At 44.0% G+C, this 12,701-nt stretch overlaps 1 protein-coding gene across 1 annotated transcript; it reads right to left on the bottom strand.

Annotated features, from left to right (window-relative positions):
* Positions 1–3,028: 3,028 nt before the first annotated feature.
* Positions 3,029–11,504, bottom strand: CNIH4 (cornichon family member 4). The gene is made up of 5 exons (XM_081124238.1): positions 11,370–11,504; positions 8,094–8,162; positions 5,954–6,066; positions 4,357–4,497; positions 3,029–3,216 (listed from the first exon to the last, which is right to left on the bottom strand). The coding sequence occupies exons 1-5, from the start codon at positions 11,436–11,438 to the stop codon at positions 3,189–3,191; spliced, it is 420 nt and encodes a 139-aa protein (XP_080980364.1). The 5' UTR covers positions 11,439–11,504; the 3' UTR covers positions 3,029–3,188.
* Between the last annotated feature and the right edge of the window lie 1,197 nt (positions 11,505–12,701).

Raw genomic sequence — 12,701 nt, 5'->3', positions numbered from 1 at the left:
TGAAATAACGCTGCTGATCAAGTCACATAAGATCAGGCTCTAGAACTTGATTCCATATCATCAACTTGAGTGGACTGAGCTGTGAAAATAGACAAAGGATTCAAGCTCCTTCCTTGTTCAAGTGCCAGCCTCTTGCCCCAAAAGTATAAGGTGCTTAGAAGAGCAGCTGTAAGGTGAGCGCAGCAGGAGTAAGCGATGGCTGGGAGTGGAGTGTAGCTGGGAATCTTTGTGTCCCTCAGTCTCTGACACACAAAGTGCTGCATTGGAGAACGGGAATTTATTTATTAAACTGAGTCACCTCTTGACTAGGTTCTAATGTTCAATGGGAACTGATACAATGAAACCAAGGTTGCTCTGTAACGGATGTAGTGAACCAAATAGAAGAGGAAGCCACAGTCAAACCTCTGAGCTCCTGACTCACTGATGTGACTTACCACTCCCTCTTCCCTGCTCCACTTGAAAGGGAGGCAACTAAAAGCAGAAGCTTTGATCAAGAAATGTCTTCCAAAGAGCAACCTGAGCTCAGCAGCAGGCTCGCTCCATGAGTGGTTCCTTTAAATCTGTCGTTCTGGGGGCGTTATGACTTACTGCAGGTCACACGCTAACCCTAACGCTCTGACCCTCAGTCATCAGACAGTATTTAACTAAAGCAAAACAATTTGGCTACTATCTTTTTTACAATTTTCGTTGAAATTATGGCATAAGGCCAAAAGGCTTCACTGACAAACCCACAGTCTAGTAGGAGAAGTTGCATACAAACAACTGTAATGCCAGGTAGGAAGTGATACGTGCCATGGGAGATGACATGCCACGGGAAGCTTCCTTAACTCTCAGGCTCGAACTAAGACGGGGGAAGAGGAATCTGATTTGGACTCCTACTCCATTGTCGTGGATATGGCATGAGAAAGTGGCTGAGGGGACCTGCCAGGCTGCGATGAACTGAGCTGCATCTTGGATGTGGCTTCCTCAGCCCTCTCAGCTGAGGTTCCGGTGATTAGAGAGGGCCCCTGCTACCACTGAGAAGCTGGAAGGAAAAGGGGAAATGACACGACAGGTAAAAATACTGTGCACACAGGAGCACCCTGTGGTCATCTGCACTGGCTGAGCCCCAGGAACTGTGCCTTCACAGAGACGGAAGAGGAGTGACAAGGGAGAGGCCACACTGGACTAACCACTAGGACTCCAGATGCAAACTCTAGGCCTGTTCTGCATCTTTAAGATGAAGTTAGACCGAATCACCTCTAAGGCCTCTGCAACTCCTATCAGTGAAAAGTGCTTAAAGTTAATCTTCAGCATCCTAACCACAGCTTTTCAAGGCAGTGCTCTTCTCCCCTTCCCATCATTTGTAGAGAAGCGCCTAAAAAATGGAAACAAAAACTAGACTTATCCCCCTTTCCTGGCTTTGATACAGACAAGCAATACAGGACTGGTGGTTTTACTTGTTTCTAGGCATGGTTCATGTTTCAGAAGTAGAAAGCTCCTGCCCTTTGTTATAAACAAGGCACCTTCCTAATGTGCTCAGCCCAGCAGTGCTCACCTGGCACGTGAACTGACAGCCGCACTCTCAACTACATGGGTTTGATTTTGGTTATTTAAAATACTTGAATAAGAAGATAAAACATTTTGGTCAACAGCCCTCCACCACCTTTGAGCTTGACGTAGCTTGTTTGTCTCTCGGTTCTGAGAATTTCAGTTCTCCAGCAGTGTCCGTTGCTTTATTAGCCTGAGCAGAACATGAAGAGGCACTGGACCTTAGGGAGGAAGGCAGAGTGAAGAGACTTTTGTTTTTTTAAACAAAGGTGCCTCAGAAGGAAAAAGAAAGAGAGATGCAAGCAAAGTAACCTGTGTTACAGCTTCTTGGCTCTTTGCCTGGCAGAAATACGACAGAACCATAAGGAGCGATTTCTGAGACCCCAAAGAGGCCAACAGAACCCAGCTTCCTGTTCCTGCTGTTCACTGTTCCTTTTGAGTGTGGCCAGGGCATTCCATCCACCCCTGAAACATGGGCCTGTCTGTAGAGGGAGTTCTGCTGGCTCCTTGGCTTCTGCCAAGGCTAGACCTAGTCCGGGGTGGAAAGGACACACAACATTTGCTCTTTTGGTAACCACACGCCTTGTTTAGCCACCTGGTTCTGCCTCGACAGTGAATAATCCCTTTGGACTCTGCCATAAAACACAACCATGTTTTGCCCGAATGCCAGCACTTAAGATTAAAGCACAAAGTGGCACTGAGAATAAACTGCCAGGTTAGTTGACCCAGCAAACAGAGCCAGAGGTTAACTGCTCTGATCAACTGCAAAAGTTTACAAGCTCCGAGGAACTGAGCTTGGGTGGACATGGCCTTGTCTAAGAAATGGCTTGTACTGGAGCTCCCAACGGAGTGGCCGGTGCAGCAGGCCGGCATTCCAGCTAACCTGGCACCAAGCGGAGCACTCACACGGGATGAATGACTATTCCTGCTTCTAACCTGAACATCTACCAAATCCCTCTCCAAACCTACTAAAACTATCTCAGAGATCAAGTACAACTGGAACAATTAGTATACAAACAAGACCTGGGACTATAGAGGTCTGCTGGTGATCTTGGAGGCAGTAGCTTTTAAATGAAAGCTCTTGATTAATTTTGTGAATTTTCCTTCCTATAAGCAGGAATGACATTGTACTTGACAAATGGCTTATAAGGTTTCACAAATTCCGTAACGAAATATATAATCTTTAAAATGTCATTTTCCATTAACATTCTTACGAAAATATGTTAGCTGACAGTCCCTAAATTTTCATAAATACATGAAGCTGCCATAATATAGGCAAAGGGTAACTGACTTTCCTCCTTTGCCCAGGTGAACTGCTGGTCTGTACTCTTGACTTTTCAGTTGATGTGATGAGCAGCTCTTTGGCAGGCAAGGCTGGATGGCAGTCCTGTTCCCACATCCAAACTACCATCTTCAACGCACAAATGATGATAAACATCTTTACGTGTTGGGCTTCAGGCTAAAGTCGAGAACCAGAAATCTACAAAAACTCAATTCATGTTTTTTAAATAGTTTATATGGTAAAAATACAGCAAAAATATTTTTTTGTTCAAAGAGGAAAAAATATACTGCTATGGTTACGGTTCTAAGGATGACGTTAGTCTCTGGCTCCTCAACTGCACTGTAGTGTAGCTGACTTCACCATGGCTTCTCCAGCTTCAGTCATTTATCAAAGCTAAAATCATACTGTGGAGAGAGGAAATTAAGGTTACCAATGTTTCCTCAGGAATGTCCCACACAGCCTGGTCTGTCCAAACTTATATCCCTAAGGCTCAGCAAGGAACACTCATCTGAGTGTGAATTGTTTATACCTAAAGGAAAGAAAATCTCTATTAGGGTCTCTAGATGCCCTATGTATTTTACTGAAAATTAAGGTAATCAAGGCGGGTTTGGGAATATAACCTAAAACCAATACTGGGCTATAGTTTAGAAAAAAACAAGCTATGTCCAGGAAAAAACAAATTGTCTAGGCAGATCTTTGCACATGCTGCCCCTATGCCTCCAGCCCCCCTCCCCATCCTGCCCCATCCCCCTAGCACATTCCTCTTCAGGCCTCACAAGCAGGCGCTCAGCCAGGGCAGCTGCACGGGCTCCTTCCGCACCTCATGGCCCCCCGTATGCCTCAGCTCCCCTTCTAGCCCTGGACTGGGAGCTCTTCTGAGACAAGTGCAGGATCTAGGCGCCGTCCCTTGCATACTCCGGGATAACACCCGGCTATGGCAATACCAGGCTCCAGCTTTTACAGAGGGGTTTTGAGCTGCTGCTTTGTGTCCCTTGCAGTGCCTTACAGTGTCTGACACATAGTAGTCTCTCAAGAAATACTCTAATTAAAACCAGCACAGTAACAAAACTTATCTCCTTTTACTGGAATCAGCTTTGCTTTGCTGAGATCAAATGATGAAATACACAGAAATACCCTGACATTACTAATGGTATAAGTTGTTTAAAGACTTGTCCCAATTTAACCGTACTAAGTGTACTCAGTGCACAGCCAGATTAATAGTAACAAATATTTTGGAAAGATTTTTTTTAGGGTTTACTATAGGTCAGCAAAAACCTAAGTGCTTTATAGGCATCATCTCATTTAGTGCACATCACAGTCCGATAAGGTAGGTACAGATAAGGAATAACTAATACCACAGAGTAACTCTATTGTAGGTCACACAGAATGCTGATTCAGTGACACATAAAAATCCACACACTGCAAGAAATTCACATAATCCCCCAAGGCGCTGCAATGTCAGTGCTATACCCTACAGTATAGTATCTCACCCATCAAACGCAAGCATGGGGTCCAGGAAAAGACCAGGAGGGCAGTAAACTCACCTGTAAAGGTACATAAAGAAACAGAGCAGGTGGAAACCAAGCTTGATCATGGCTTCTTTCATGTGTGACTTCAACTGCCCTCGATTGTGTATTTCTGTTGGGTCAAACACTCCCATGTTACCACTTGGCACCATAATGAACCTGATAAAAGGATGCACATATATTAGAAGGAAAAATCATCAGCATAAATGTTCAAAACTAAGTAACCAATAATAATCAGCCTTTAAAAGTGAACCAATTAGCAGTTTTAAATTCAGACCAAATATAGACAGGGTATTAGGGTGAAGTCATGGGCCACCACTTAGTTTTCCTTTGAAAAATACAATACTGTTATTTTGGTGTGATTTCCTGCCCTCTGACACAAATACAGTAACATGAGAGGATATTTTATGCACTGAGACCCTTATGCATCTTCTGTAGAAAATCACTAAGCCCTTTAGACACGCATGAAGGGGGCTCCAAACCAACTTCATTAAGTTCTTAGAATCTTCTCTGTCTAAAAAGTTCTAAATTAATGCAAGTCCCTTCACTTTCACAATATCTTTATAAGGATGAGTAGTGTCAGACATAATTATTCCCATTTCACAGATGACAATAAAAAGAGGTTCTATGTTCAGACCAGAAACCCCATCTCTGGTGCTTCTGCTGATCAATCGATAGTATATCTCAGTCTGCATGGTTTATAAATCGTACCTACTTTAAAGGAGCAATTTAAAGAAGACAGAACAGAAATTATTTAGAATAAATGCTCCTATGGTGAAATAAAACTCTTCAATCAAGGCATAAATGGATAGTTCAGACTGAAAAAGTGATGTCTAACTTTACATAACTAAAAAAAATACAGATTAAATGCAAAATATACAAATAAGAAATGTACTTTTTATAGTGGTCACAGTATGACCACAGTGGGGACTAGGAACGGGGCTACAAGTCAGCACAGAAGATAAGGGCACCATAAGCATGCACCTCATTCCAAATCCAGACCAATTCAATCCAGTGTTCCCACAGACTCAGAATAGACTCCAACTTCTTTTTTTAATGTTTTTACTGATTTTAAAAAGAAAGGAGGGAAGAGAGGAGAAACATCGGTTGGTTGCCTCCTGCACACACCCTGACGGGGAATCGAACCAGCAACCTTTCGGTGCACAGGCTGATGCTCAACCAACAGCCACCCCGGCCAGGGCTGGACTCCAACTTTTTTTTAATCTTAATGTACTATGGAGTCTTCAGGGGCTCTTCAGATAACACGTACATTTCATATTATCACTGTATATAATAGCTACACAGGATAGTTGTCGTCCTTGATTGATTCCTTTTACAGATAAGGAAGTCGGGTGACTTTGAGAGAAACAATGAGTTTAATAGCGTCTGGGCCACATACAGATCGTGGCCTAACGCTGCCCATGACCTCTTCCTGCCTTCCCGTCCAAGCTGCCTCTAGCTCTCCCCCTTGCCCCACTCAGTTTCTCAACCCTGACTTCTGTGAAGTGCAAATGCCCCTCTGAATTCCACAAATCTTTTATGGGAGAAGAGAAAGCTGTTAAAAGAAATTTTTTTCTTTAAACGTCCCTGACATAAAATAGTAAACTATACTCACCGATATATATTCCAAGTGGCAACGGGCAAGTTGAGAAGGAAGATGAACCAGTGCAATGAAACGAGCATTAATAAAGTGACGATGGAGTGGCCAATCAATTCTGGAATGACCCACTGCAGGGGGAGAACAGAGTATCACATCTCACAACTGGGTCCCGAATGGGCATGTCACTGGAAGCTAAATCAGCGAAAGTACAGGGGAACTTCAAGCTAGTGTTTCAAGATATTTTTAGACTCAATGTCTCAGATTTGCAGACTGCTGTAACCACCCAGCCCATGCAGACACATCAGGGCCCAGCTTACACATGACGTGCTTCAGTTTCAACTGTGCTGTATCCTAAGCAAAGGTTCCAATTTATTCACTAAGCAGGTCTGAATGACAATTAGGGGGAGTGCAGGGTATGGTTTATTCTCTCTCCCAGTGCCTATGCTAGAGCCTCATTTCTTACTCTAATCAGGGATGGTAGATCCACAAACATGCTGCCTTTCATATCAGAGTATCAATCCCATTTTGCAGTCTCCAGGATCCTGAGGGAAATCATTTCACGCCCACTCATTCATACATACACACACACCGCACACACACACACAGTACTTTAACAGTAACAGCTCAAAGTTGTTGAACAAATATGATAATGAACTAAGATACCAGAATCCCAGCCTACTGGCTTTATAGCACCCAGCGCCTTATCTATGCTCTTTGTTTCTTGGGCAATGTTCTAGTTTTCATGCATCAACAGCTATTATGGCAGGTTCTCAATTCATCAATGGTCTTCTTCTAGGAGTAGAAATTTTTCTTTTAATAGACGATAATAGCTAATATTTATGGAGCCAAAAACTGGCACTCCCCACTTCAGAAATGAGGGAAATAAAACAGAGAGATTAAGTAACTTGTCCAACTATTTCGTGGCACAGGAATGTAGCATAGACAGACATGCTGGCCCCAGGTCTCTTGCATTTGGAGTTTAGGTACTTTTTGCAAACAAAAAAGGGACTTTCTGAGCCTTAAACCTAATTTGCAGCCAACTGGAACTTTTTAATATTTTATATGTATTTTTTAATGTGTCCAATTTAATATAAGTGTGAGCAGCAAAGTCAAACAAACCTGGAATGGAATCCATGTGCTATCCTATTTATTAGCTGTGCAATCTAGGAAAAGTTACATATAATAATTAACATTAAAAGAACTACGTAACTTCAAATTAAAGGAATTTTCTCAGTAGGAGAATCCAGATAAGCTTTTCTTTGTATTTAGATTTTTATTTAAAAAGAAAAAAACAAAAATATTAAGAAAGCAAGAAAGATAAAAGGACATACAATCCATCTGATTATATGTAGTCATTTTTCTAAAGATGAGAAGGCCTGAAACTAATTTAATGTTATATATCATCATATCTCAATTAAAAAAAAAAATTTTTTTAAGAACTCTCAAAGCATAGTAGATAAACACAAAATTTTTTATTTATCACTGTATTAAACCATTTTCTAGAAAATTGGTGGAGGTGGTGGGGAAGAAAAGAAAGGAAAAGAAAGAGAATGAATTTCGTTTACTAGAAATTTTAACTTTCCAAATGTATCTTTATTTCCCTCATGGGCCAGGTAAACTTAAGAAACGTGGAAATCACTTTTAGGTCAGGCCAAAGCACTGCTCAGCATTATATTTTTACATGAACTTTTATCTGCAAAGCTCTTCTGTCAGCTCATCTCGAATCAGGACCAACTGGTTTCTCTGCATCTAGACAAGCCCCGCAATTCAGAATATTCTTGCCAATATAAAGTTCTGACGATACCAAAGGTAAAAGGGCTTTAAAACAAATCAGCTAATTAATTCCACTACTCAGCCAGTTACAAAAAGGTCCTTCACTCAACAAAAGACAGAACTATTACCCCAGTAAGAAACGTTCACCTAGTCTGGGTAGTAATGTCCCCTGTGGTCAAAGGGACAAAGGAAGCAGAAAAAGAAACAAAATTCCAAGTTAGGTCTTCCAGCAGTTTCATGTTTAAAACATTGGAAAACACATAGTTCTACCAACATTCCAATAAGAGACAATATGCACTCTGAAATCAAATATACATAGGCTGATTATCTATAATAATCTCTAATACGGAAAATGGAGGAAATGAGCAAAGAAACGTCTTACCTTGTTTAATTTCGAGCAGCATGATCGAGCATTAATGTAATCACATTCTAAATCAGACAATGTAATTATCTGATGAGCAAGATAAGGAATTATTAGACTTTTTAAGTAACAATTAACTATTTGTTTTTAAGTTTCAGAAAGCAACCCCAGTTGCAAGGCAGAATGAGACTAGACTCAAAAAAAATTTTATTTCCTTAAAGCTCATTTATTTGACAACACAATTTTCTCATTTGTGTTCCTTCAACAAATGCTTTTCACAAAATAATACTCTCATTATGCTCAAGTCTAATGTGACCCATACCAGAACATTCCATGTGAATTCCTCAAGTGTCAAACAGCAGCTATAAGAAATGGAAAAATCAGACCTATGAAAATAGTGTAAATGTTAACAACCTGAATTCCCCAAAGTGGAAAAATAGTGTTTGTTTATGACATAACCATATAATGTCTTTGAAGACTTAAGATATAAAAAAAGAAAACAGGATACAAAACTATAAATGCAGCATGGTCATGTTAGCTGCTTATGTTGCAAAAGTTGGGTCACATATGACTTGTTTTCCTAACATGTTTCTCTATCTCCCAAACATTCCACAATACACATATATTATACTGAATTAAGCAAAAAATGGTTGTTAGTACAAAATATAAATTCACAAATAAACATCTGAGGGACAGACAGACAAGACGAAAAGAATTCTTCAACTGAATGACAATGCCTGGGGTTTACTTTAAAATGCTCCACCACCACCCCCCCCATAGTTGGGAGGGAGAGAAGAATGGCCTAATGTTGAAATCCCTGAAGGTGAGTGACAGAAACATGGGGTTTATTACACTACTCTCTCTCCTTTTCTGTCTGAAAATGCCCAATAATGCTGCTATAAGCAAAGGTTCTCAACTAAATTCTAAACATTCCCACATGGATATTCCCCTATCACTTCAACACAGCTAAAGTCAAACATCACTTTCTCTACAAATCGTTCCACCTCCAATTTGTTTTATTTCTACCAATGACCCAAGCATCATTTGCCCAGACTCAAAATATGGAAAGTTATGTCTGCCTTCTGTTTCGTATCTCATAACCAATTGTCACCAGGTAGTAGCAACCATTTTTTCCTGACACTACTCACATTAATCCCTCCTTTCACCTGCCCGAAATTAGCATTCTGTTTAAAATCCAGGTGAACCCTAACGTTTTCCTACCTTCCAATCTTCCCGGTTTCCAACCCATTCTGCTGATTCATCTTCCTAGTACACCACGTTACGTGAAAACTTTGCAATGGCTCCCTATTGCCTAGAGGGTAAACGTGACAGCCCCCCTCCTGAACCTTCAAGCCCTCCAAAATCCAACCGAATCCAGCCTTTCCAACCCAAGCTGCTACCAACACCAAAATCAACCATGTGCTCCACATACTCCTAACCCTATCACCCAGAAATGACATGAGCATACCTTTGCTCTTGCCTGTGTGTGATTATAAACAGCCACCCACCCCTTTCCTTCTCTGCAGATATTCTTCAGGGTTCAAAGTCCAGGAAAACTCCTATCCTTACAGAACGTCTACCCTGACCATTTCCCACTTCTCGGCTTTAATACTAAGCTAGGGCAACTATCCAAAAATACAGTAACACAATATGCTGAGTTTCATCAAAACACACCCTGAATGTACCTTACTGTCTACCTAAGCTATTCCACCCAACATTTTTCTATGTACATTAAATCGGTATAAGCCAAGGCTATTTGAAAATATCAAGCCAAATTTTCCAAACTGCAAAAAGAGAAACCCAACTTTCATTTTTCTGGGTGTAAGCTCCAGTTCCTTGTCGCAGAGAGCCATAGGTCACCAAAACTTAGGCAAATGATGCTGCCCTTTTAGTTCCCCAAACCTCATACAACTGCTGCTCAACTGGAGGAGAGGAAGGCAGAGCAACATTTACTGACTCATGGCCATGGGACGGGCACTGTGCTAGGTGCTTAGCACCGGTTCTCACTGTACACACACGCATCTGGGAAGTAAACACTTCCCCACATTTAAAGAGAACACGAAGGCTTAAGAGAGGTGAAGTGATGTGCAGGGCAAATATCCAGCTAGGCGAGGAGGCCCGGTTCCAAATCCTGTCTCCCATGGCAACAGGCGGCCTGTTCACACTACAGTATGAAGCCGCACACTGGACAACTGTCTCATACTCAGCATCCCCAGGCGGACAAAAGGTTTAACTGTCAGAAAGGAGCACCCGGGATTCCCAAGAAAAGAAGGGGGGGGGGGGAATGCAGTGTTTCTCATGCGTTTTTCCGACCTTCTATTTAATTACTTAAATGAACTGGGTGACAACGAAGGCTAGATGCTCCCTCAAAGGTAGGGCAAAGTTGCAGCCCACGCAGCCTCCGGAGTGCCCGGCTGAACCACCTTGTCGACCTGGAAATACAGTTAAAATGCTGTTGACATGAAGAGCTACACAAAACACTGAAGTTTTAAACATGGGGCGGGCCCAGAAAAGTGCCAACGGTGAGGAACGCCCGGGAACTACAGCTCCCGAGCATCGCTGCTCCATTCACAGGTCTGCAGCCGCCAGCGGCACCCCCCTGGTCGGCTGCAGGCGGATTTTAAAACGCATCCTCCCCAACACCCCCTCCAGCGGCGTCGCGAAGGAGCGGCGCCGCCCGGTTCTGAAAAAGAGTCCGCGCCTGGACCGCCAAGGTCCCCCCAAGTTCCAACACCCGCGAGAACAAAGGGGCGGGCGGCGGGGGGGGGGGTGCCGAGAGAATGACAAGAGGCCGCCAATCGCCGCCTCGCGTCCCAACGCCCGCGGTCGGGGAGCCAGCACCGCGGGGCGTGGGAGTCACTGTCCGGACACCCCGCACCCGACTAAGGGCCCCGCCAGGGTATCTCCAAGAGCAGCCACGACCCCGTCTCTCGAGGGTCCCAAAGGGTAGGCAAACCAGGACCCGGCAAAGGCAGGCCGAGAGCCCGCCGGGCTCAGGGCAGGGCTGGTCCGGGCGCCGCGCGGGCGAGCGGCGGCGGGCAGGCCCCGCGGGCGCGCGGCGGGACAGGCCGGCTCGGACCCCCGGCCGGCGGCCTGCGCAGGGCACGCGGGGCAGCTGGGCTCCGCTCCTGCCCGGGCTCGCCGCCACGCCGGTCCCCGCGGCCCGCGCCCGGGGACCCGCGCCCGCCGCCGCCCTCGTTCCCACGCACCTGCCCCGGCCCCCACCCGGGCCCAAGCTCGGCCCGCCCTTCCGGCGGCGGCCCCGCGGAGGCCTCCGCCCGCCTCAGGCAAGGATACGAAGTACACGGAGAGGAAGATGAGCGCGCAACAGTCGAGGAGGGAGAAGACGAACACCACCGCCTCCATCCTCCGCCGCCGCCGCTCCTTCCGTCAAACCGGTTCTGGAGCTCGGCCCCGCCCCGCGCCCGCCCCGCCCCCGATAGGCCCTGGGCCCTCCTTGCTGGGGCGCGTAATCGGCTCCGCCGGGGCGCGGCATGCCGGGAGTTGTAGTCTATCTTTTTAAAAAACTGCCTGTCGTTCCGATGCATGCTGGGAAGTGTAGTTCATCTGCACGAATTCCTGGCAAAGGGGTGGGCAAGGTCTCGGGAGCCTCGTGGCCCCCTGGCTAGGAGTGTGACTTTTGTTCTAATATGGTCACAAACCACTGGAGAGTTTTCAGGATGAAAGTACCTTGATCTGATTGACATTTTTTAAATATCCTTCTGTTTGGTGCGCTGAAATGTGGGAAAGAAGACAAGTTTGTCTGCAAGGAGATCACTTAGGAGCACAGAGAATGAAGAGGGGAATTAGAGTGAAGGCAAAACCGACTGGATTTGCCTGGTGCCGTACAGGTTCACAGGACCATAAAGGGTTCATAGGTTAAAGCTGGATGGATTGCTAACAGATTACTTATAAACCAGCTCTCATTACACTCCCGCTGCACCTTGTACACACCTCTAGCAAAGCCCTCCTCGCATTGCCCTCATTACATGCCCAGCCAGCCACACCTTAGCTTAGGATAAGAGTAACCGACTTTATTAGTTTTTGTACCCCAATATCTTGTATCCTGTAAATAGTTGGTGTTTAATAAATGTCTGCCAAATGAATGACCCATACTGACTATAAGGAGAGATTTTCTTCAAATTAGCTTAGATTTCATTAAAAACGTAAAACTCCTGTAGAAAACATAGAGGAAAGCGTCATGATATTGGACTTGGCAGTGATTTATTGTATATGACACAAAAAAAGCTCTGGCAACAAAAGCAAAAATAGACAAATGGGACTACATCAAATTTTAAAACTTCTGGGTGTCAAGGAAAACAATCGACAGAGTAAAAAGGCAGCCTATGGATTGGGAGAAATATTTGAAATCATATATCTGATAAGGGATTAATATCCAGAATATATAAAGAACTCTTACAACTCAATACCAAAAAAAACAAAAACAAACACAAATAATCTAATTACAAAATGGGCAAGGACTCGAATAGACATTTCTCCAAAGGTGTACAAATAGCCAATAAGATTATGAAAGGATGCTCAACATCATTAATCATTACAGAAAGGCAAATCAAAACCATAGCGGTGATGGATTCATAATATATGCAAATATCAAATTATGCTGTACAC

This window comes from Miniopterus schreibersii (assembly GCF_964146895.1).
Source record: "Miniopterus schreibersii genome assembly, chromosome: 21".
In the NCBI taxonomy this organism is placed as follows: domain Eukaryota; kingdom Metazoa; phylum Chordata; class Mammalia; order Chiroptera; family Miniopteridae; genus Miniopterus; species Miniopterus schreibersii.
The sequence above is the reverse complement of the archived record's forward strand: the minus strand, read 5'-3'. Positions and strand labels throughout refer to the sequence as shown.

What these genes read in the sequence shown, in the direction of transcription:
- CNIH4 (XM_081124238.1), bottom strand. Translation starts at nt 11,438, where the DNA reads ATGGAGGCGGTGGTGTTCGTCTTCTCCCTCCTCGACTGTTGCGCGCTC. An exon ending in GCTGCTCGAAATTAAACAAG is followed by an intron (nt 6,067 to 8,093) that starts GTAAGACGTTTC and finishes CTCCCCCTGCAG; the next exon opens with TGGGTCATTCCAGAATTGAT. An exon ending in TTCTTTATGTACCTTTACAG is followed by an intron (nt 3,217 to 4,356) that starts GTGAGTTTACTG and finishes CTCTCTCCACAG; the next exon opens with TATGATTTTAGCTTTGATAA.